The 22317-nt window shown below is 48.4% G+C and overlaps 1 protein-coding gene across 1 annotated transcript; it reads left to right on the forward strand.

The window, feature by feature from the left end:
- LOC119387669 (probable serine carboxypeptidase CPVL) lies at positions 1 to 20002 on the forward strand. Its single transcript, XM_037655132.2, has 6 exons — positions 1 to 354; positions 11385 to 11730; positions 12533 to 12790; positions 15939 to 16201; positions 17038 to 17214; positions 19892 to 20002. Exons 1-6 carry the CDS (start codon positions 16 to 18, stop codon positions 19997 to 19999), a joined length of 1491 nt encoding a protein of 496 aa, XP_037511060.1. The 5' UTR covers positions 1 to 15; the 3' UTR covers positions 20000 to 20002.
- Positions 20003 to 22317: the final 2315 nt, after the last annotated feature.

Raw genomic sequence — 22317 nt, forward strand, 5'->3', positions numbered from 1 at the left:
TCGCGCTGCGTAAGCATGCGGCGAAGCTGTGACGCTGGCGTCTCGACTCTGGCGGTGATTCGGCAAGCCGGCGCCTTGCTGCTCGCCGTTCTGGTTCTTCTTCAGTGCCAGTGCGGTGATGCTTGGCCATACCGGCATCAGCGTAAGCGCGCGGGTCCAGGCGCGACGAGGAATGAAGAAGAGTTGCCTCTGTACCTGACGCCGTACGTGGTACAGGGCAGGGTACGCGATGCCCGCGAGCGCAGCCGCGTGGGCGCCATCGGGGGCTCGCCGGACATCGAGAGCTACGCGGGATTTCTGACAGTGCGAGAGCGACAGCTCAACCACCTGTTCTTCTGGTTCTTCCCGGCCATTGTGAGTACAGGCTGCTACGGGTCATAGGACGCCTGTGAGCGTACGGCAGTCCGTGTGCCTGAACATGCACAACATGTCTGTAAGAGGCCATCTTTGGCATATTGTTTCTGCTTTTACTTGTGTATAGATAAAATAGGAGCATTTCCACAGAGGGTCATAGTGATCGGGGCAAGTGTCTCGACTGGACCACGGCCGCCTGGATCGGGGCGCGCGGCGGTGTCGCGCGCCGAATGGGACGGCCGGAGCAACACCGCCGCGCGCCGATGATCCAGGCAGCCGTGACTGGACATACGTAAGTGCCACGTCATGTCAACGTCAAGAGTGACAGTGTCATCTCGGCTTGACTCTGAAAACGACAGACGCTAGAGGATGGGTAACATTGGAAATAGTGTAAAGAGGAACGTCGTAAATGTGTGTCTTAGACAGAACTTTCCCACAATATGAGACGTACCAAGTATTGCGGAACGCGCCATTTTTGAAAACAGCGGATCGCCTCCTCCGGTTATTGCGATACACTATGACGTCAGAAGCGACGCCGCTTGCTTATATATGAAGCAGCTTATACAGGACCTTGTATAATTTGGTATTCAAAAGGTGTACACGTCGCGATCCCGAGAGGCGGCTGGGAGACGGGGTCTCTTCACCGCCCCTGCATGGGGCGGCCTAGGCCCAGGCCTCAATTCGTCGGTTTCTTCAATAAAGCTGTATCACTCACTCATTCAAGATGTCTTTTTTTTCCGTCAGAGAAACAATAGTATTTTCTTTGTTCCCGCACGCCTTGTTTCAATTAGGAACGTACGTCAGCCTACGCAATAGGCACCGTCCGCTCACCAGAGGGCGCTACGTAAATCTCATTTTTACTCATTTTTCGGGACGAGAACTGCCGTAGAAGACTGGTTACAACTTTATTTTGAAAAAAAAAATAACCAGTAATTGATTACTGCTAATAAATTACAGTAAAATGTAATTGATTACAAGTAATCGATTGCTTGTAATTAGGGGTGTGCGAATATCAAATTTTTCGAATGCGAATCGAATACGAATATCAAAGGAAAAATGCCTCCACAGTAACAATATTTTATTTAACATGTAGCTATTTGAAAAAAAAAAAACATTAACAGCTTGACTGGCAACATAACATGCACTGCTATCTCCAGAACACAATGTCCAGGCTAGCACAATGCACATCACAACACAAGCAAATATCACGGCACAATGAAAGTAATGACTAGATATAATTATCATGAAGAAATATGAGTTGCTCCACATGATCAGGCAGTAGGCGCTCCTTTCTAACAGAGACAACCCCCCCACTGCCACTGAAAAGGCACGCTCGCTTGGAACAGAAGTGGCTGGTATAGGGAGGTACATGGGGCAAAGCTTTGCCAGACTGGGGTATCTGAAGGTGCCTACAGTCCGCCACCAGTCACATGGGTCACTGTCTTTCTTCAGAAGTGGTCCCGCATAGTGAACGAGTGGTAGTGCGGCACGTTACGGCCGCATAATATCGAAAATTTACGGTTACATGATCGCCACCAGCGCTGCACGTCGGAGATGCACCAGCAATAAATCATACGTATTGGGGCGCTTGTCGCAGGCAGATATCGTGCCTCCGTGTACTTAGGATGTTTATCGTTCCTCTCGGCAACGTTTTTAGCGATACGAACGCAGCAGAAATGTGGAAGGCGAGATATTTTATGCACGATAGTTGGATCGCATATTCGAATTTTTGGAATATTCGAAGTTATCGAATATTCGAAACTTCGAATACACGATTTTCGAATAGAATACGAATATTTCGAATGTAATATTCGGCGAATATTCGAAACGTTCGAATATTAACACACCCTTACTTGTAATGCGTTATGTACAACTCTGGGATCGCGTCTAGTCCGGAGTGGTCCGCCCACTCGTGGCGTGGGGAGGCGCGAACGTCGCACGCGCATGGCTCGCATCTTGCCCGACCACAATCACGGTCCGCTAGGCTGTGCGTGCTGGCACTGCACAACTCATTCAGAACGTATTCACGCCTGAGAATGGTCACCGCTCAGGGCTACAAACCGAGACCTGTGCTGAAAGTAAGACGTACTGAGAGAATGATGACGTGTCTCGAATGCCGTTGGGGGAACGGAAAGTCCAAAGAAATTCAGCGTTATTAGTCTAGATATGCTTTAGATATATTCACATTCTGCAAGTGCGAGTGTTTAGTCCAGTGACCTTGCGGCATTATGGGAAGATTCATTGTGACTACTAAACACAAGATGCGTGATCGAGTGTTACGACACCATTCAATGATGATTCTACAGCTTGGCCTTGAAAAAGCGTTAGATTGTGTTCCACATCTTCTCTTGCTTGCAATCCAAGGCCGTGTTGGATCATTATCAGAGATGGAGTAACTTTGGCATACCGAAACTGCACGACACGTTTGGTGGTTAAGAAGTCATTGGGTGCGCCCATTAACATAATGCGCTCAGTTTGGACTCGACCAGCGGAAGGGGAGCGCCTATGCATCCATATATAATGATAAAAATATTGAAGATACGCCCAGCGTGTCAACAAGAATATCTACGAAGAGTCATCTTTGGGAGTTGTCCGAGTGACGCATAAATGCAGTTTTACCGTAGGAAAGTGTGTGGTTCCCGCCTTACCTGGAGCTTTGTTTTCGGGCGTCATCAGCACGGCGTCTGTCTTCTTGTTTCTAGCGTTGATCAGCGTATGTGGAACAGCCACCCGAAAGGACCATCCCTCCATTATCGAAACCAGTCTTTCGCATCAAATATTCGCATGCTCCGAATTTTGCTTACACAGGGTGATTCTTTTAGATTGTGATCACAACTAAAAAAATGGAATACCAACTAGCCCGTACCCAGGCCTTGATTCTTTTAGAGCTGACCTATTTCAATTTTATGTAGTTTTGTTCTAAATTATTCGATTTCAATGCGGTTTGCGGCAGAGATTCAGGAAGGATGAAAAGTGAATGGCCCGTCCAGTTTCTTGATGTGCAACGCCGAAAAAAAAAGAATAAATAAGAAATGGGTAAAACCGCGACATTCCACGAAATCGCATACGAGAAGGGCGCCAGGCGTGCGCGAACGCGCATGCGTGAAGGTGACGCGGCGCGGCGCGCGCGTGGGTGTATAGAGTGTTTGGTTTTTACGTCAACGTAACGTAATGAACCTGGCGTCGCCAAGTTCCGCTGCCGCAAATGCTGCGTCGGACTAGCTATCGCGGTTTTCGCTATTTATTTTTCGTTCCTTTTTCTGTTTTCGGTGTTGCACATCAAACAACGGGACGGGCAAATAAATTCTCCTCCTTCCTGAATCTTCTGTCGCAAACCGCATCAAAATCGGATACTTTGTAACGAAACTACAGCCCAATGAAATAGGTCAGTTCTAAAATAGTCACCCTGTAATAACATCTGAGTGTTTAGTGCCAAAACCACCTTATTATTATGATACACGCGTGCCGTAGTGGACGGCTCGGGAAATTTCGACCATCTATTGTTCTTTAACGGGCACTCATATCGCACAGTACACGGGCCTTAACCATTTCGCGTCAACCGAAATGCGACCGGCGCGGCCGGGATCGAACCCGCTACCTTCGGGTCATCAGCCGAGCACCGCAACCACTGATCTTCCGCGGCGGACAGTAATCGCCCTGTACATATGTACAGGGCTCCATGTCGGCTTGACAGGTTGTATACAGAGAGCTCGGCGTATCTAGGTGGTGGTTTGGAGGGTTCAAACTCCCACCTCTCCCGCAATTTCCACATTTTTATGCCTGTATATAGTATACGCGCACACATAAAAACACACGCCTGAACATACATAAAGCCCCCTCTCCCCGAAAAAAAAAATTCTGGCAACGCCCCTGCATCTAAGAGATCCATGTTAGCGCATGCAAGAACAGTACTTGAGAAGTAAAGAGAAGGTGGGAAAAGGTCTGGCTCTAACGTCCCTGCTCCGTCGTGGTGAAAGGACCAGTTCAGGGTGGGGGGATCCCTTGCTGCGTTACGGAGACATTCTCCGTCATTATAGAAGCATTCGCTGCACTCACCGTGCGCCACCACCATCCTTCTCGAGAGATGAAGCGGTGGCACTGCGTCAGTTGCAAACCGACACTTTTCCTAAGCTTGTCTCCCTGAACAAATTCTGGCCACACTGTTACGCCGACAATTGTCCGGGCTGCGGCAGGTCACCCTATGGTCACCCCCCATCTTCCACGTCAGTATCGAGGGCACGGCAAACCTTTTCCCACCATTACCACCCCTCCTTCGCACGCAAAGAAGAGCTGTGGGACGACGCCCTCGGCGACGGACCTCCCGAGGTCTTGCGAGCCATCATACAACGGGCTCGACACGTCGCCGGAGTCGTCCTAGGGACCCCGGACTAGGGGTTCCTCCCATGCTTTTTGTTCTACTTACATAATAAAGATGTTTTCTCTCTGCTCCGCAACGAGCTATCATCATCGTGAACGGGTATGTGCAGAATTTGGGCAAATCCCGCTACTCACTGCTCCGGTGTGGCCTGCAATCATAGGCGTATCTACCGGGGGGGGGGGGGCAAGGGAGGCGCTAGCCCCCCCCCCCCCCCCCCCCCGAGAAATGTTGGGGGGGGGGGGGGGGGCGGAGCACTTTTGACAGTGGTTAGTGTCGGCTGCAGACAGGGAAACATACAAGCATACAACTGTTTGTCACTTGTTTTAGTAATACTGCTCTATAAAACGTTAAAAATGGCAATAGGGCTAAAATTATGCAATGGTACCCTTCCCCTTGGACCATCAAAGGGCAGGTAATATTCAACCGCTTCATAGTCCAATGGGGCAGAATTATAGTGTAGTCTATGGCCTGCAGGACAGCTTTAGGCCGCCGTGTTTGGCTTCTGATAATTAAGATACAGGGTCCTACGTAATAATTTACGGTATAATTAAAGTATACTATGCCTAAGTTGTTTTTATGATGATTCAGGTATAGGTCAACGCGTGATCGCTTGCCACTGGTTTGCATGATGAAATGATGTATCTTAGGTGTACAAGTTCGAGATGGCTCGATATCGTACCCATAATTGACACCTCGTTCACCATTTCGGGACGCGATTTAACATTTTCCTCCCCCTCTTTCTTAATGGTCCGAAGGTGCTCAAAATGTTAAGAGCACGTCCGAAATGTCGTAAATTAGTACATTTCCAAAGGCTATAGGCTTACCTCTTTGGTCAAAATGCACCCATGATCACTACTTTGAAATTAGATAAAACGTCCAAATGTCGTAAATTAGTACATTTCCAAGGCCTACCTCTTTGGTCAGAAATGCACGCACAATCATTTTTATTGAAGTTGGATGTAACGTCCAAATCTCGTAAATTAGTACATTTCCAAAGAGGCTTACCTCTTTGGTCAGAAATGCACCCACAATCACTTTTATTGAAGTTGGATGTAACGTCCAAATGTCATAAATTAGTACATTTCCAAAGGCTATAGGCTCTTTGGTCAAAATGCACCGACGATCACTACTATTAACGCGATAGCGTTAAAGAGCCCGTGTCGCAGAAATTCCGCCGTCGGCGTCGGCACCGTTGGTTGTGAGCGAAAAATCATCATCTTGTCCGTGACCGAAAAATCGAAAAAGCTGCAAATAAAATAAATAATAAAAATGTTGGGTCCGAGTGAGAATCGAACCCAGGCCGTCTGCGTGGCAAGCAGGTGTTCTACCACACAGCCACGCCTCTGCTTGGAGCTGTCCTGAAAGTAACTTTGATGCTTCCCAAAAATACGCGTCCTGTATACAGGTGTCACAGTACGAGATGTAATATGGCAGTAAGATTGCGTGGTACAAGTGTACATTGCCATCGGGCGTCACACCACGTCAATATCATAACGACTTGGTGGTTTAAAGACAGCCACCCATTACAAAAGGCACACAAATTACTGCGCGTATTCCCCTAAGACCACGTAGTGGGTGCATCGCAGCTTCGAAAAAGTTTCCTGCGCATAATTGCTCCTGGTTGAAAGCATGCTACCCATTACTAAGGCACACACCTTAGTGCGCGCATTCTGTTAAACACTCGTAGTGTTCGAAGTGCGCACTAGGGGCAGGATATTGCTATCGCGTTCAACTCTTAAAGGCGAAGCTTAAGCGTCCCCCAATTTTGAAATTAGATAAAACGTCCAAATGTCGTAAATTAGTACATTTCCAAGGCTTACCTCTTTGGTCAGAAATGCACCCACAATCACTTTTACTGAAGTTGGATGAAACGTCCAAATGTCGTAAATTAGTACATTTCCAAAGGCTATAGGCTTACCTCTTTGGTCAGAAATCCACCCACGATCAGTTTTATTGAAGTTTGATGTAACGTCCAAATGTAGTAAATTAGTGCATTTCCAAAGGCTATAGGCTCATCTTTGGTCAGAACTGCACCCACGATCACTGTTATTGAATTCGATGAAACGTCCAAATGTCGAAAATTAACACATTTTCAAACGCTTACCTCTTTGGTCAGAAATGCACCCACAATCACTTTTATTGAAGTGGGATGAAATGTCGAAAATTCATACATTTATGAAGAGGCTTACCTCTTTGGTCAAAATGCACCCACGATCACTACTATTGAAATTAGATAAAACGTTCAAATGCCGAAAATGAATACATTTGCAAAGGCTATAGGCTTACCTCTTTGGTCAGAAATGCACCCACGATCAGTTTTATCGAAGTTGGATGTGACGTCTAAATGTCGTAAATTAGTACATTTCCAAAGGCTATAGGCTTACATCTTTGGTCAGAAATACACCCACGATCACTTTTATTCATATTGAATGAAACGTCCAAACATCGAAAAGTAATACATTTTCAAAGTCTAGGCGCACCGTATTGGGCAGAAATGCACCCACAATCAGTTTTATTCACATTGGGTGAAACTTTGAAAAATCGAAAAATACAATATTTCATAATAATATCTGGGGTTTAACGTTCCAAAACCACGACATGATTATGAGAGACGCCGTAGTGCAGGGCTCCAGAAATTTCGACCACCTGGACGTGCGCACCTAAATCCAAGTACACGAGCCTCAAACATTTTCGCCTCCAGCGAAAATGCAGCCGCCGCGGCCTGGATTCGATCCCGCGACCTTCGGGTTACCAGCCGAGCGCCATAACCACTAGACTACCGTGGCGGGGCAAAATACAAGATTTCCAAAGGCTATCGGCTTCCCTTGTTGGTGAGAAGTGCACCCGCTGTCAGTTTTATTAAAATTGGATCAAAATTTATGTATGTTCGTGCGTGTGTTTGTATGTGTGCGCACATTATACACATACAAAATGCAAATATCTCTGGCGTTGGGGGGGGGGGGGGGGGTTGAATCCCAATTCAGCCCGCTGGCTGTGCCACTGCTGTGACGTCAGACAAAAGTGGGGCCTCGTTATGGTTGATACGAATTGCCGCAAACAAATGAAAAACAAAAAAAGATATTTTCTTGGCGGCGTTGGGTTTCGAACCTACCGCCCTGCGCTCTGTAGCCGAGTATCTCCTCCACTATGCTAAACGCCAACGCCTGCACAGTGTGAATGTATCTGAACCATATGAATGCGTTCTAAGAGTCATAAAAAACATGGCTTATCCCTCCGTCATAGGAATCGGTATAACACGAACGTAAAACGTGTCCTCACGCAAGTAGTGCTTATTGTGTAGTGATATATGAGAGCTTGTACAGTGTATGTTGGTGTTTGGCATCTGTAGCACTGTTTGACCTGATTGCACCCACGTTGACGCCTAGTTTTTTAACATATACCTGGTCACAGCGTATCGTGAATCCCGCGCAAAGATGACATCAACAAGCACGTAATAAACACTGGTACTCGATATGCGCTTCTTCAAAGCGTCATCATTTAAGGAGAGAAACGGCACGGTGTGCGCTCCCTAGTAATAGGGTAACCGACGCCTGTGCTCATGCATACACTACCACACTTCGCTTCAGCATCGCGTGTGGAAGAGGTTCGCAGCTTGAGCCGCGAACGCGCGCAGGCGTTGCACGTCCCGCTGGGTCTCGCTTCACCAAGGCACGACATTCTGTACCGTCGACATCGTTGCCTTTCTGCAGCGCTTACTGAAGCAGTTTTATTAGTCGGTGCTATCGCAGTCGAAGCAGCCGGCGGCGAAACACCGTTGGTGCATGTGGAAGCTGCACTACTCCGACAACGAGCCGTCACACGCTAACACGAAGCGAAATGCATATAACGTAACTGCGTCTAGGGCGACCCCCCGATGCTGGCGCGGCCAGTGTTTTTCGCTGGCATCGAGACGCTTTAACTATGACTTTCGAGACTGCGCGCCGGCGCGCAATCTCCGAGGCGATGCTTTAACTGCGTCGTCGCCGAATCGTTCCCTATCGGCGCTAGTAAGTGTCATGCAGCATTACTTCACTTCCCCGCTCACAGACGGCGGCACCACCCCGCCCCGCCTAGACCCGCCTAGCCCCGCCAACTGAGAGCACCGTGTGAGAGAGAATGTGTGAGAGATATAGGGCGCGTTTGTGGAGTGGTGTGCCTTTATATCGGTAGCTTTGTGGAGCGCCGGGCGCTTAACGCCGCGGCCGAGAAGTCGTGGGTTCGATTCCCGGTTGGGGGAACTTTTTCTTACAGTTTTTTTTAAGTGCGAATGCACTTTATAAGCGACCCTGAATCCGCCGTCCCATAGCAACGGCGCGAGGAGCGGAGAGGAGCGTCTGTAGCAACGGCGCAGCGACGTCACGCCCCACGTGACTGCGCGCGCTCCGCACTCCGCTCCGTGGCTGCGCGCGCCCCGCGCATTGCCTGTGGTGATGAAGGCCGGCGGTTGAAACATTGAAACACCCCGAAGCCGATCTTGCGCGGGGACGCGCGATGCGTGAGCGAGCGCGGGCCCTCGAATTCGATCGGCCGGACGCGCGCTTCAAGCGAGACTTCCTGGACCGCAGCTTCGGATATAGCTGCGCGGTGTGCGATCGACTGTGGTTCGACAACAACCTGAGCCCCATCTCGGGCGTGCGCAACGCCGCCAACAAGTTGAACGCGTTGCGGGTTCTTTGGAACGAGTTCGGAAGACAGATCATCATCATCAGTAAAAGTGCTTTGCACTTAAAAACGGCCAGACCTCCGTGGGTCGGCTGGCGCGTGCTCTCTCGCTGCCGTCTCCTTCGCTCGGCTCTGCAGTTTAGTCGCGCGCGCCCCCTCATAGCATCACCCCGTGCTTCGCACTTCCTCATACTCCCCTTCGGGGAAATGCGGGTTTTTATTTCATGCGTTAGTGTCTATTTTATCAACGTCATATCCGTGACTGAAATACGTCACTAATGTGCTAGGTGGACCCTGGCATAAAACACTTCCATGTTAAAAATTAATAACAATTCAGTCACCATATATGAAAGCTTTGGTGAAATATTTCGTGATGGTCGAATAAAGGCCCCATCTAGGAAAGTAAAATTCCGACTGCGAAAATTCAATGCCAAGCAAGCGTTTCAGTGATCGTGGTATGCGCCTTCCATTAGGCCGTTTCAGTCGCTGGCGAAGTCCAGAAAGATGAAAGACGCCGTGCCGATGAGAAAAAGGTTCCAAGGAAGGCCGCAACCCCATCGAGTGATTTTTTAGGACTGACCTATTTCATTGGGCTGTAGTTTTGTTAGAAATTGTTCTATTTTAATGCGATTTGGAGCGAAAGATTCATGAAGGATGAAAATTTGATGACCCTTGCTTCCAAAGGTGCTTTTGAGGCAGTGATTTTATCAATAATCCATCATCATAGCGCCACTTGCTTTTTCAAACAGTACATAATTTATATTCATTGCCCACCCTTCATGTCATTCTCGTAATTTTATTACTTATATCTACTTTACGAACGTCTAGTTCTCGGGATTTTAGGCCCTTTACAGCCACTTTTTCTCCTAGTAACTATCTTTAATCACACCTTCGCATCCACAATACACGTAGTCTTGGCGCTCCTTTACCGTAACCGGCATTTGCGCCAATGAACACATCATCATCATTACCGCTTTTTAAATGAGCGACGCCAAAATAAAAGAATAAATAAGAAATAACAAAAACCGCGCGCGCAAATGCGCCTGCGTCAAGGCGACGCGGCGCGGCGCGCGCGTGGGATAGAGTGCTCAGTTTTCGCGTTAACTTAACGTGATGAACCTGGCGTCGTCAACTTCCGCCGCCGTTGGGTGACGCGAACGCTGCGCTGGACTAGCCATCCTTGTATAGCATTTCGCAGCTTTATTTATTTCTTATTCTTCTCTTTTTTTGGAGTTGCACATCAAAAAACGGGACGGATCATTAAGTTTTCGTTCTTCCTTAGATGTTTTACGACGAGCCGCATTAAAATCGAATTCCTTGTAACAAAACTGTATACGGCCCAATAAAATAGGTCAATTCTAAAAGAATCCCTCTGTATAAGTCCTACAATCTCTATGCTTAAGGATCAGTCAGACAGCTAATAATGAAGATTGATGGGCGTAGTTTTAAATGCGTAAGTATTTCTAAGCCAACTATCTCATCGAGAAAGCTCTTAGTCGGTTGGTCAGAAGTGCGCCGGTCACGCAAGACGAATCGCTATAAAGGAAACAATGCAAAAACGAAATGAATCTTTTTGGCGGTACTGGGTTTCGAATCCAGGTCTTCAATACGCCTAGTGAGAAGAAATAATTTTGAAGAATGGGGTGGATCGGGCACCATACGCTGAGACCGTTTAATCGACTCTGTCAGTTTGGTCAGTCTCCTAAAATAGATGGTTGCTTTCGCTTGATGCGCTTGGCTTTCTCGTCAATTGCTTGAGAAGGAGATGATCCATGCATAAGACACGCCAGTGAAAGGGCGCTGCATTGTGTGCTGCACGCATGCGTTTATAATGATGACATGCCCTGTATATGGAGCCAGGGGCAACGGGGTCCGACCATGTGAACATAGCAGGATTTTCTTTGTGCGTGGGCCACAGCAGCAGCAACGCTCATTTTTGAAAAAAGGGCTTATTACCAGCAGTTACGGATAGCTCGCGCCCACTGTGCAGAAGAAGCACCCGGGCGGACCGGCTCCGCTGGTGCTGTGGCTTCAGGGCGGACCAGGCGTGCCGTCAGTGATGGGGGCGCTTGTGGAGCATGGTCCCCTGCGCGCCATCGCCGACGGCACGACGGCCTTCAGGGCGCACACGTGGGCACAGGAGGCGTCGGTCGTGTACGTGGACCAGCCCGTGGGCACGGGCTTCAGTCACTCGCACGACGGTGTCGACGACGGCTGGTACTGCGCCAACGCCTCCGACGCTGCCGCTGACCTCTACGAGTTCATGGGCCAGTTCTGCGTCATCTTTGCCGAGTGCCACCGCGCCGACTTTTTCATTGCCGCCGAGAGTTACGCAGGTACGGTAAACGCTAGCGATAATAAGACATGCCGGTTGTGCGAGCAAGGCTTGAGTCAGTTTGTGCTGCACTACATGATTTGACGAGTTTTGCACTATACAGTCGCACGCAATAGCAATTCTTCCACACCATGTACGTAGGCACCATCGGCACATGTGCACGGAATTTAAGGCTTCGCTATCAATAACTTGGGGTGTATTGGAAAATCTTTATCGGGAACATGCAAGGTTTATAGAATTAACGATAAACTACTGTAAAAGAGTAGTGCACGACATTTCGCTGTGAGATGTACATTATCACGGTTGTCGCAATAACTTTCTATGAATACCTCCGTAACGGAAGACGGCATCCCGCTGTCGAAGGATCGACGTCTGATTTCCTTTCACGCATTGGTGCTCAGTTTGCACCTTTCGTCTCTTCGCGTCGTTCACGGTATTATCAACGGAACGCTGCTTACCCTTAAACCTCCGTGGAAGCTCAGTGTATAGAAAGACAACTTCCAGGTCAGTTTGGCAGCGCTATCGCGCTGAATGTTCGATGACCCATGAGCCGTCTATCTGCATACTCGACACTGTTCTTCTTTAACTCACCATCGCTCATTACGTTGTTACAGTCATACGTGAGTTAATTGTTTCGATGTACAGTTATAAAATAGGTGCAGGTGAAATCGGCAAATCCAGATTATGTAGCCAGGGGAGATAATATATATCAATAATCAGCCGACCTTTACGGTTATGACGAGCCGGCGCTTTTCAGAAAGTTGTCCTTATGGTGTAAACAAACGAAGTTTCGCACGTTGCAGCCAAGTTCGCTTTGACACTGGCGACCATGATGAACATGATGCGGGACGAAGACTCTCTTCCGCGGCTCAAGGGCCTCGTCCTGGCCAGCCCGTTTGTGGACCCGGAGAACCAGCTGGACAACAGCGAGCTGCTGCACCAGACAGGGTTCCTGACCGACGCCCAAGCTGCGCTCCTCTGGGAGCAGTACAATCGGGTGGTTCGCCTCATCCGCCGCGGTAACTACACGACTGCCAAAGACCTCCTGGAGGTCATCATAGGTGCGTCGCATTCGGGCAAGATTACGAAACGGATCCATTTGAATCAAGGGTGACGATAGTAGTAGTAGTAGTAGTAAGTGGCTGTTTATTGGAGGAAACCTTTACAAAAAGGAAGAGGCGAAAGGAAAGGAAGAAGAAAATGAAGATGGCTGCTGTAACTGGCTGTAACTGTCTAGATCGAGCAGCTGACCCCTGAACGGCGGATATCAGAGGATGGGAGACGAATAAAGGTTAGGGAGAGAGTGAGATGATAGAAGGGGGGTGGGAACTACTTACATATGCACACAGATGGGTGAGATGGCTGCTAAATATGTGCACAGATGGACGTAAAGCCTAATAGTTCGCTTGTGAGAGTGACCTCCTCGGAAGAGTTTGACACTCGGCCCCGCACGAAAAACGGGAATCCGAACACTTACCCGCAAATGACGCTTCGGTCGTGAAAACACGCACTAGTTTAGCAACTAAGGGGAGTCTGAAAAAAGACGCTTTGGAGTGACAACGTGTTCTTTCAAAGCTATACTTTCTTGGCTTCATGGTAACAGGATAGCTTACTACGGGCGATTTTCATCAGCCAGGGCTGAATGTGAACATTCAGTCGAAGGCGACGCTTGCCGCTGACATTCACATCAGAGGGCGAGAGGAGCTGTCGATTGGCCAAGGTGTTGAAGGGATGTGCCGAAGCGAATACACAAGGAAGGGCGGTGGTCAGAAAGGTCGATTGCACGCTACGACAAACGCGGGTCTGGCTAGCAGTGCTATATAATTCTAGTATCATTCGTGGCCGTTACAAGAAAGGAGGGAGGATAAAAGCGTGCCCGGCAGGCACCGTATACCTGCACAGCCAACGGCTGCCATCTGAACCATGCAGGAATGTGTAGTGTAATGATACTGCCGACTGCTCTCTGTACCGTAACAGTGCCAGCGTGTGCACCCAGGTGACAAACTGTTTTCGAGGAGGTCACTTCACTGCGAGGCATTACGTCCTTCTGTGTATATGTGTAAATAGACATCACATCCATATGTCTACACATGTAAATAGCCCCCTTGTATCCTATCTCTGTCTCTCCATGTTCTTTACTCCTCCCTTACCCACTGATGGCCGCCATTCAGGTGTCAGCCGCTCGAGCTGGACAGTTACCATTGCGGCCTCCATTACTGATTTACCTTTTCCCCGCTTTTGTGTATATTTCTCAAATAAACAACCACTAATGGTGCAGAAAGCAGGCAGAATTAGGGGATGCAGAGGAAGTGAGAAAAAAAAAAAGGCGACGATGACAAAAGGACAACCTGTAAAATTTACACTGTTTACTGAAGGCTGTGGGGCTGAGTTTTCTTGCACACCGTGTGTATCAGAACGGCCCTATTACCATAGCTTTGACTGGCTCTCCAGTTGAAGTGCACAAGTTCTCGTAAGCATAGGCTAATAAACTAAGCCGTTAACGAGAAAGTGGAACGAAGTCGTTCTGGCAGGCATGTCATTTAGCCCACTCGATCCTCGCCGGGCGACACTAGATGGCCGTCGTCGTTATGACGGTGGTACTGGCGAAGGAAGCGGTTGACCGTTTCGACACGTGCGGCGCGGGAAGCACCCTTTGTTACGAGGTGCCGTTGAGCGGTCGACCTCCCTTTCCGGAACGCCCAGGTAAACTGCACGACCGCGGTCGCGTCCCAACAATGACGGCAGTCTCGAGAAACTTGAACGTCTTGGTGGGGTCTGTTTAGCAGGGAGCTCTTCGTCCCAGCTTTAGCTGCAACGCGCGCGCGTGCAGGCGTTCACGTAGGCCAAAAACTTCGGTGGTCCCGCGACTCTTCCGGAGAGTCACGGTAAGCCAGAAAAAAGAGAAAAAAAAAAAAAAAAACGAGCGAAATGAGAGCGACACGTACGCATCACACGCGTTTAGTGAATGCTAGCAAAGAAAGCAAAAACGAAGCACCAGGAAGCTGAGAAAAGTGTCAGTCACGTACGCCCAAAGCTTGCATGCCAAAATTCGATGAATGCGCAGTTTCGTACAGGCATAAGGATGAAGACACGCGTCTGATGGCAGAAGCCTGGCATATCGATAGTAGTGGTAGCGCATGCGTGAGCCTGCCGTCGATTAAGATGCGTACGGAAGAAACGAAGTGCCTGACTCGTTATCTCCCGCGTAGACCACCGCGTGTGTCGGACTGGCAGGTAGCACTGCGTGCCTGCGCAGGTAAGATTTGTGTCTTTATTTTCCTCCGCTGCGCACCTTTTCAGTTGTTAGTCGGCGCTTGTGGTGTCTCGACCTCTTCCTTTGTGTCCTTGACCGCACGCGTGCATTCTTTTATCACGAATCCGTACCAGCCAGGCCAACTTTCTAACAGGGAGGATTCGTGAGGTTCACACATCTGTGCAGGGCAAACTTTTCGGCGCACTTTTGGCCTGATCTGGCGTTTCTCCTCCCCGCACACAAGAGTATGCCGTGAAACCAATAAAGCCAGAGAACGAGATCAACGTTCAAGACACTTCTTTATTGTGTCGAGTATGAGCCCCACAACCCAAACCCAAGGAGTGATGATCAGTATGTACACATGAGAAGATGAAGCGCATAAACAATGCTCACAATGCTTACGGTAGCCCTCGCGCTACACGACGCAACACAGGGCACACCGCAATATGTTGTTGTTGTTGTTGTCGTTGACCTCTCCTCATGGCACATACCCAATGGAGGGGATCGGCCGAGTAGTTGAATTGTGTCGAAACGCCATGATTTACCCAATGTTAATGTTTCCTTTCTGTATAGTTGCTCTTGTGCTACAACATGCGACATATATATATATATATATATATATATATATACGACTTCGCTGCGTACCATATATGCGACTTCTGTATATGGCTGGTGGAAATGGCCTGTCAATTAAACGCCTGTCGTACAGGCGCTATTGACATATTGCAAGAAAATACAGGATATACGTATCGGTCCCCTGTGTTCAAATAAAAGATAATAAAATAAGAGTCGTTCCCTTAAGCCCATACTATTCGCTTCAGTGCATAAACAAGGTCAGTTCGCAGTTGTCGGATGCAAATCAGACGTATCCACTCGTATATGGTCCACGTTACTCGTACACTTCTGCGGCTGTTCGCCCCACACGTCTCATCCGCGAAATGCGTCATATACCTCAGACGGCAACCCGACCGTGTCGACGACGCTGTTCGGCAACCTGACGGGCCTGCGGCAGGCGTACGACCTGGACCTCACGTACCCTCCGGCCATCTTCTCCGGTTACGAGCAGTTCGTGGAACGGGCTGAGGTGCGTCGCGCCCTGCACGTTGGCCGCCAGCTGGTGTTCGTGGCCGACGGCGACGCCGTCACGCACGGCATGTACGCCGACATCCTGGTCTCGTACAAGCATCAGCTGGCAGATCTGCTCGACCAGGACCTCAAGGTGATGGATGGTTTCTCCTGTACGTGGTGGCCTCGAATCTATACGAGGGTGGCGACACGTTGATTAGTTAATGGAGTACAATTAACTTGCGGCTGGAGTATCGCGGATGAGGTCACGTAGCCTTTGCGGAGGAGTCTGGCCCTTTCGTGGGGTCTTCCTGTTGGTGCTGATCGACGTTCTCCGTGCGCACCGGGCATATGCTGCCGCTAATTCTTTACACGTTAGCCTAAGGTGTGCCCTGCGGAGGATGCGAGAGAGAGAGTAAACGTTTATTGAAGAGTTGATATAGTTACTAAAGGTGGGAGGGTCAATTATTCCAGGAACCCTCTGGCATGGACCGCCCCCGGCCCGGGCGATGAGTTGGCGCTGGTCGACCAGGTCCAGCTTGGAGATCGCAGCCTCCCACACCTCAGTGAGGAGGTTTGAGTCAGCGTGTAGCTGCTGGTTGTAGTGCTTGCTTTGCGTGCCAGGACGCGCACGTTGGCACGTTGCAGTATGGACACGTGTAGCTGTATAACATCGGTCTGATACGGTGCAATAGGATGCTGTGTGCGAAGGTATATTGCTGTGAAGTCGCCTGCCGACGGTGCCTTCGTCTTTTGTGAGTTTTGGATGTGGTGCAAGGTATAACATACGCCCAAGCCGACAGTGCTGCAGCAGTGCGTGGTAAGTTAAGTGGTACGGATTCTGATTGTCGGAGTGCTCCTCGTCGCCCCGACATTCACAATACTCAAGTATGATAGCAATTTACGTTAGAGGCGTTCTATTTTGCAGCGCTCAGTGAACCAAGTCACGCCACACGGAGCTCAGGCATGGCCCGCGCTTAACCGTCGCAGGTGCTAGTGTACTGTGGCCAAAAGGACCTGCTCACTCCCTTGAGCTCCGTGGAGCGTTTCATGAAGACGGTGAACTGGAAGGGCCAGCGGATGTACGCCACCACGCCGAGGCTTCCCTGGCGACTGGGCACGGACCAAGTGCTGGGTTACTACCGTCATGTGCACAACTACACTGAGGTTGGCATCGTGTATCTTTCTTTTCAGTGGCACGAGCGCCTAGTGATTCTCTTGTTTTTCTTCCATATCCGGTGGAGCACTTCCGGTTTTAAGAATATATTCATATAAGTCTTCTTATAGAAGAAGTCGATGGTTCAGGTTCAAGCTAAGAGCTATATAGGATACATATGATATCGGAGCATAACAGTACTTAAGATAAGGACCAATTGACTGTCAGGACAATTAATTAAAATTAATTGAGTTCACTGAAAATCTGTGAGCAGCTGAGATTGTTGCGGCACCTGGCGGAGCAGATCTCAACCACGCAGTTCTTTCCACGTGGCCTCCGTGATCAGCTTCGGCAGCGCGCGAAACACAAGGTTAACTCAAGGAATGCCCCAGGGCGCACGAATGCTGACGTGCGAGCGCCATTATCAGACATTCAAGTCAAGGGTCGCCTCCAGAACTGTTTCGCATTAAGTTCACTGAAGGACAAGTGTTCGTATATAGAGAATTTCGCAAATTGCACAACGGCAAAACACGAATTCAATCTCGGTTATGTCATATATAGTTTGAAAGGCACGTCTCGAACACACAGACACACAAGGAATTAAATGTCACAGGCATCGCCGTATATCTAGCAGTATACTGTAGATTCTTCGTAGGAATCTTTTTAGCAAACTTTAGGGACCCATATTGAAAGTCATGCTGGTCTGAGAATTTCAGCCAAGCAGGCATGACTTCACAGCTTCTCTTCTGCAATTTCGCAACCATGCATAACATAGGTTCCCTAACGTGAATAATCAATAAATCTAATTAGCACGTTTTACGTAATTAGCAACATTTTCTTAGAATTTCTTCAAGCTGCTAACGTCCTGCCAGGCACGTGTAGTCAATGTGCATAAGCGGCAGGGAATTTAGATATACGACACTTCATTTTAAAAGAAAGTGTTTAGCTTAAAAAGAAAACAGTATATTTTCCTGTGTTTCCTTTGGGAGGAAAAAGAGAAGTTAGGCACCATCTTCCTATTCCAGACAGCCCATACTTGGATGTTTATGAGATACCTCTATCATACAGTAGTGACGTCATCACGTATGACAATATCCCAAGAACTACTCGCAAATCGTTCACAAAGAACGGTCGCAACAGTGAACGACGCAGCGGCCGTTCAACACTCAGTTCGCTGAGTGTTGAACGGCCGGAGTGTTGAACGTTTGTCTTTACTGTATACTTGTTTTACTGCGGTGCATTCTTTTCCGAGGTGTCCTCCGATTTCTTCTGATCCGTTCGTTCCGTGTAAAGTTCGTAACGCAGGTACGTCTCGCGGGCATGTCATGCGAAAAAGAAAAAGCAAAAACGAAACGTCCCTTGCGGAGAAGGCGATCACACGCAGGCGAGCACGCGTTATTAAAAAAATAAATAAAAAGAAGTGGTGCATGGATGGTAGATGGATGCTATGAGCGCCCCCTTTATAACGGGGCGGTGACAAGTGTGCCACCAGGCTCGACAAATAAAAAAACATTTTAATTTTTTTTTTCATGTTGGCCTAATGCCTCTATTCCGTCAAATCTATCTTACTACAGAAAAAAAACAAAACACGTAAATTCACAGCCCAGTTCTCTGCCCTTTACGGCAGAATGTCCTTATTTTTCTCACTACTTATGTTTGTCATTTCTCTCTAATTTTCTGCCACCAATACTCTATAATCGTCTCTTACTTATTTCTATCGCGGGCGTGTTCAGCTTTCCATTGTGGTCCCTAAAACCAAAGGCTTCATGTAGGCTCGTGCCCAAACGTACACCTGGGTGGATATCTCCACATTCAATCAGAACATGCTCCGCCGTTTCCTTATCTTCCCCACAGCGTGTGCATTGTTCTTCTTCTTTACCGAATCTCGCTTTATAACTACCCGTTCTAAGGCAACCCGATCTCGCTTCAAACAGTAAAGCGCTTCCCCTTGAATTATCGTAAAATGCATCCCTCCTCATTTCCTTTTTGCCCTTTCGGTAGTTACTCAGAGCCGGTTTTTTTCTCCATAGCTGCCCTCCAGTAAATCCTCTCCGCCTCTCTGATTTTTCGATTAACGCTCTTTGTTGACATATTGCTTACGTAACTACTAGCCGTATATTTACTAGTGACCCTCCTAGTTCTTTTTCTCCACTGTGTGTCCACGCTCTTCCTATACAAATAACGAAAGACTTTATCTGCCCAACAACCGATCGACAGCGCCTACAGACGCGCAGTTAGCACGGCAGCGGTCGCGAGCGGGCAAATTATATTCCGAAGAAAGCGCCAAGGCAACATAGAGCGCCGGCAACGCCCCCGATTAGTTCCAAATAAAATAGCACAAACACAATAACCCTCTCTCACGAACGCTTCGCACTAGGCGTTTTCTGCCTGATATTTATTTATTTATTCCTCTCTCTCCTTGACCACCATTCATGCAAGGAGCATGTTCTAGGGTATTTACAACGGCCGCTCACTGCTGCCATTAATATGATGACCACCGTCATCTTTCATGTTAGGCCAACGTCATCTCGCGTGTGAATCTGCAGCAAGTGCCTGCAGCGCGCGGCTACCGCCTCAGGTCAACTACGATCATCTCTTATCATATAGCGCAGACTATTTTCCAAAATCGGTTCTGCATTTTTGGCGTCGTCAACTGCCTTTGCTATTTCGCGCGCCCTCTCTGTTCAGGTGCTGGTAAGGGGAGCCGGCCACGTGACAGCGTTCGACAAGCCCAAGGAAGTGTTGGCTCTCGTCACCAGGTTCATCTATGGAGCACCGATCGACGATGCACGATGAGTCGCCGAAATAAATGTCGGTCGCAGTATCCCACCGTCTACTGCACAAAAACAAAGTTTCGGTCATTCTATGAACGAAGCGCATATACCATTCGAAGTTAGGCGCCACTGACCTCGTCTCGGTTGCGCATGGCAATCCATGCTTGCAAAACAGCGTCACAGTATTATGCAAAGAAGCATGTCCGCACACATCGTGCGCTGGTCAACACGAAGTCACGTGGTTTGATGTATGTATGTATGTATGTATGTATGTATGTATGTATGTATGTATGTATGTATGTATGTATGTATGTATGTATGTATGTACGTACGTACGTACGTATGTATGTATGTATGTATGCATGCATGCATGCATGTAAGGTGTGGTGCCGCGAAGCTCAAGAACGACAGTTCGATTCAAGGCCACGGCGAGGAGGCCGTATTTCGATGGAGGCGAAATGCAAAAACACACGCTCGCTTAGGTTTAGAACCACCGTGTGATCAAAATTAATCGATAGCCACTCACTATACGGCGTGCCTCATAATCATATCGTGGTTTCGGCTCGTAAAACAAGATAATTTAATTTTAAATTAAGCGACTGTGACGTTCACGAACCGGTACTCGTTCCTATATACCTCACGTATTGTCTGCTGCGCAGTGCAGGCATCCAGTGTGCCGAGCAAAATTTCGCACATAATGACCGATATAAAAAAATCTACATCGTATGATATCTGCAATAGTGGTCAATTCAGCAACGACACAAGATTTTCTAAAAATTTGCGTTGCAAGTTAGTGCTCGATTTTTTTTTTTTTTTTACCTTTCGCCGCTATTCTTCCCGCGCGGTGGCTTATGAAGTGACCTCTCTAATTTAAGCGATTTAGCACTTCTCGTTCTTTGTTTCCGCCCGTAATTCCGCAACGTCATAGGCGTTTTAATTTTTAGTTCCGCGTAATTCAGCGAGACATCAGCCATCGTCGTTTGCAAGCAGTGCGTCCGCGGACCACTGAATCGCACCCGTCCACTCAGTGGGCGGTTGATTAGAGCTTCGTGGACGATCACACCGATGTCATTAATACTGTGAAATGAGAAAGACTTACGCCGCCGTCGAACGTAGCAAATACGTTTATTGCCGCCGTGCACATAATAAACAAAAAAAAAAAAGACCCGCGCTTATAGCACTATGCACATGACAAGTTAGTGGAGGTAGCGTGGCAGCAAAAGTAAACATAGAGAACAACAAACGGGGAGAGGCATCTTGAAGTAGACTTTTTGCAGATAATATGGCTTCATCATTTGTAAATAGTGTATTTTTCTCAATCTTATTGACAATAAAGCATTGCACAGGCACTAAGCATTGGCAAAATAGGCCAAGCGTGCATGCACTATAGAGCTCTTTCCTCGCGACAACTAGGTCTTTACAGGTGCAGTCAATCGAAACATTCGAAGTACGCTTCGCTTTGTTCGCGAGGAAAAAAAAAAGAACTAACAAAACTTTCTCGAAGTGGTCAATGTTGCATCGTACGCGTTACTCCGACAAAAAAATTTGTCAAAGAACAACATGCGCAAGTACTCGCTATGCCTAACGAATTATAAAGTGTCACCTGATCTACCGATCATGTTTAGTTGCCCCTCGCACCGCGCATGAAACTGGCAGAAAATTTCGCACTATCGAGCGCTATTATATCAACGAAGGCCCAAGTTCTCTCACACAAATGCATTCACGTTGCCGAAATTTCACCAATCAACGGTCTAACAAGACCAACAGTCGCTGGATGTCTATACTAGCACATATGACACAAGGAACATCGCCGTGATGACCTTTCAAAGACACATCACGCATGCGGTACGCCAAGAGGCATAAGGACACCCGCCGTCCCTGAACTTATCGAGCCGTATAAACAAAGTACACGCGTCACTGTTCTTACGTTGTTCAATACGAAGGGATTTGCGTTGAAAACATGACACACGATACCTTGAAACGTGCGCGCTCACTGGCTCTTGTTAAACGAAACGGAAACCGGAGCGAAGTGGCCGCTCGACACAATGCTGGCGGACGACGTGTTGCAGTCGACGGCGTCGGAGGACGTCGAAGACGACGAACGCCGAATCAGGTGCACCAGAACGACCAGGGCGTCGGTGAAGAGGACGGCTCCGCTTACCAAGACCACAGCTCCGCCGACGATGCCCGTCGGTATGCCGCTCGACTCGGCCATGGAGGTGAAACCCTCGCGGCTCTCGTAGAAGACGCGCATCAGCAGCATGACGCCGCCCATGATGAACATAAATGTGAAAAAGGTCAGCCGCATGAGCCTCGCCGGAGTCAGAGGGTCGGCGAGCG

Source organism: Rhipicephalus sanguineus, chromosome 3, assembly GCF_013339695.2.
Source record: "Rhipicephalus sanguineus isolate Rsan-2018 chromosome 3, BIME_Rsan_1.4, whole genome shotgun sequence".
Lineage (NCBI taxonomy): Eukaryota > Metazoa > Arthropoda > Arachnida > Ixodida > Ixodidae > Rhipicephalus > Rhipicephalus sanguineus.

Coding starts and splice junctions, on each gene's coding strand:
- LOC119387669 (XM_037655132.2), top strand. CDS start 16: ATGCGGCGAAGCTGTGACGCTGGCGTCTCGACTCTGGCGGTGATTCGG. Junction 355..11,384: donor TCTGGTTCTTCCCGGCCATT/GTGAGTACAGGC, acceptor CCCACTGTGCAG/AAGAAGCACCCGGGCGGACC. Junction 12,791..15,938: donor CCTCCTGGAGGTCATCATAG/GTGCGTCGCATT, acceptor CATATACCTCAG/ACGGCAACCCGACCGTGTCG.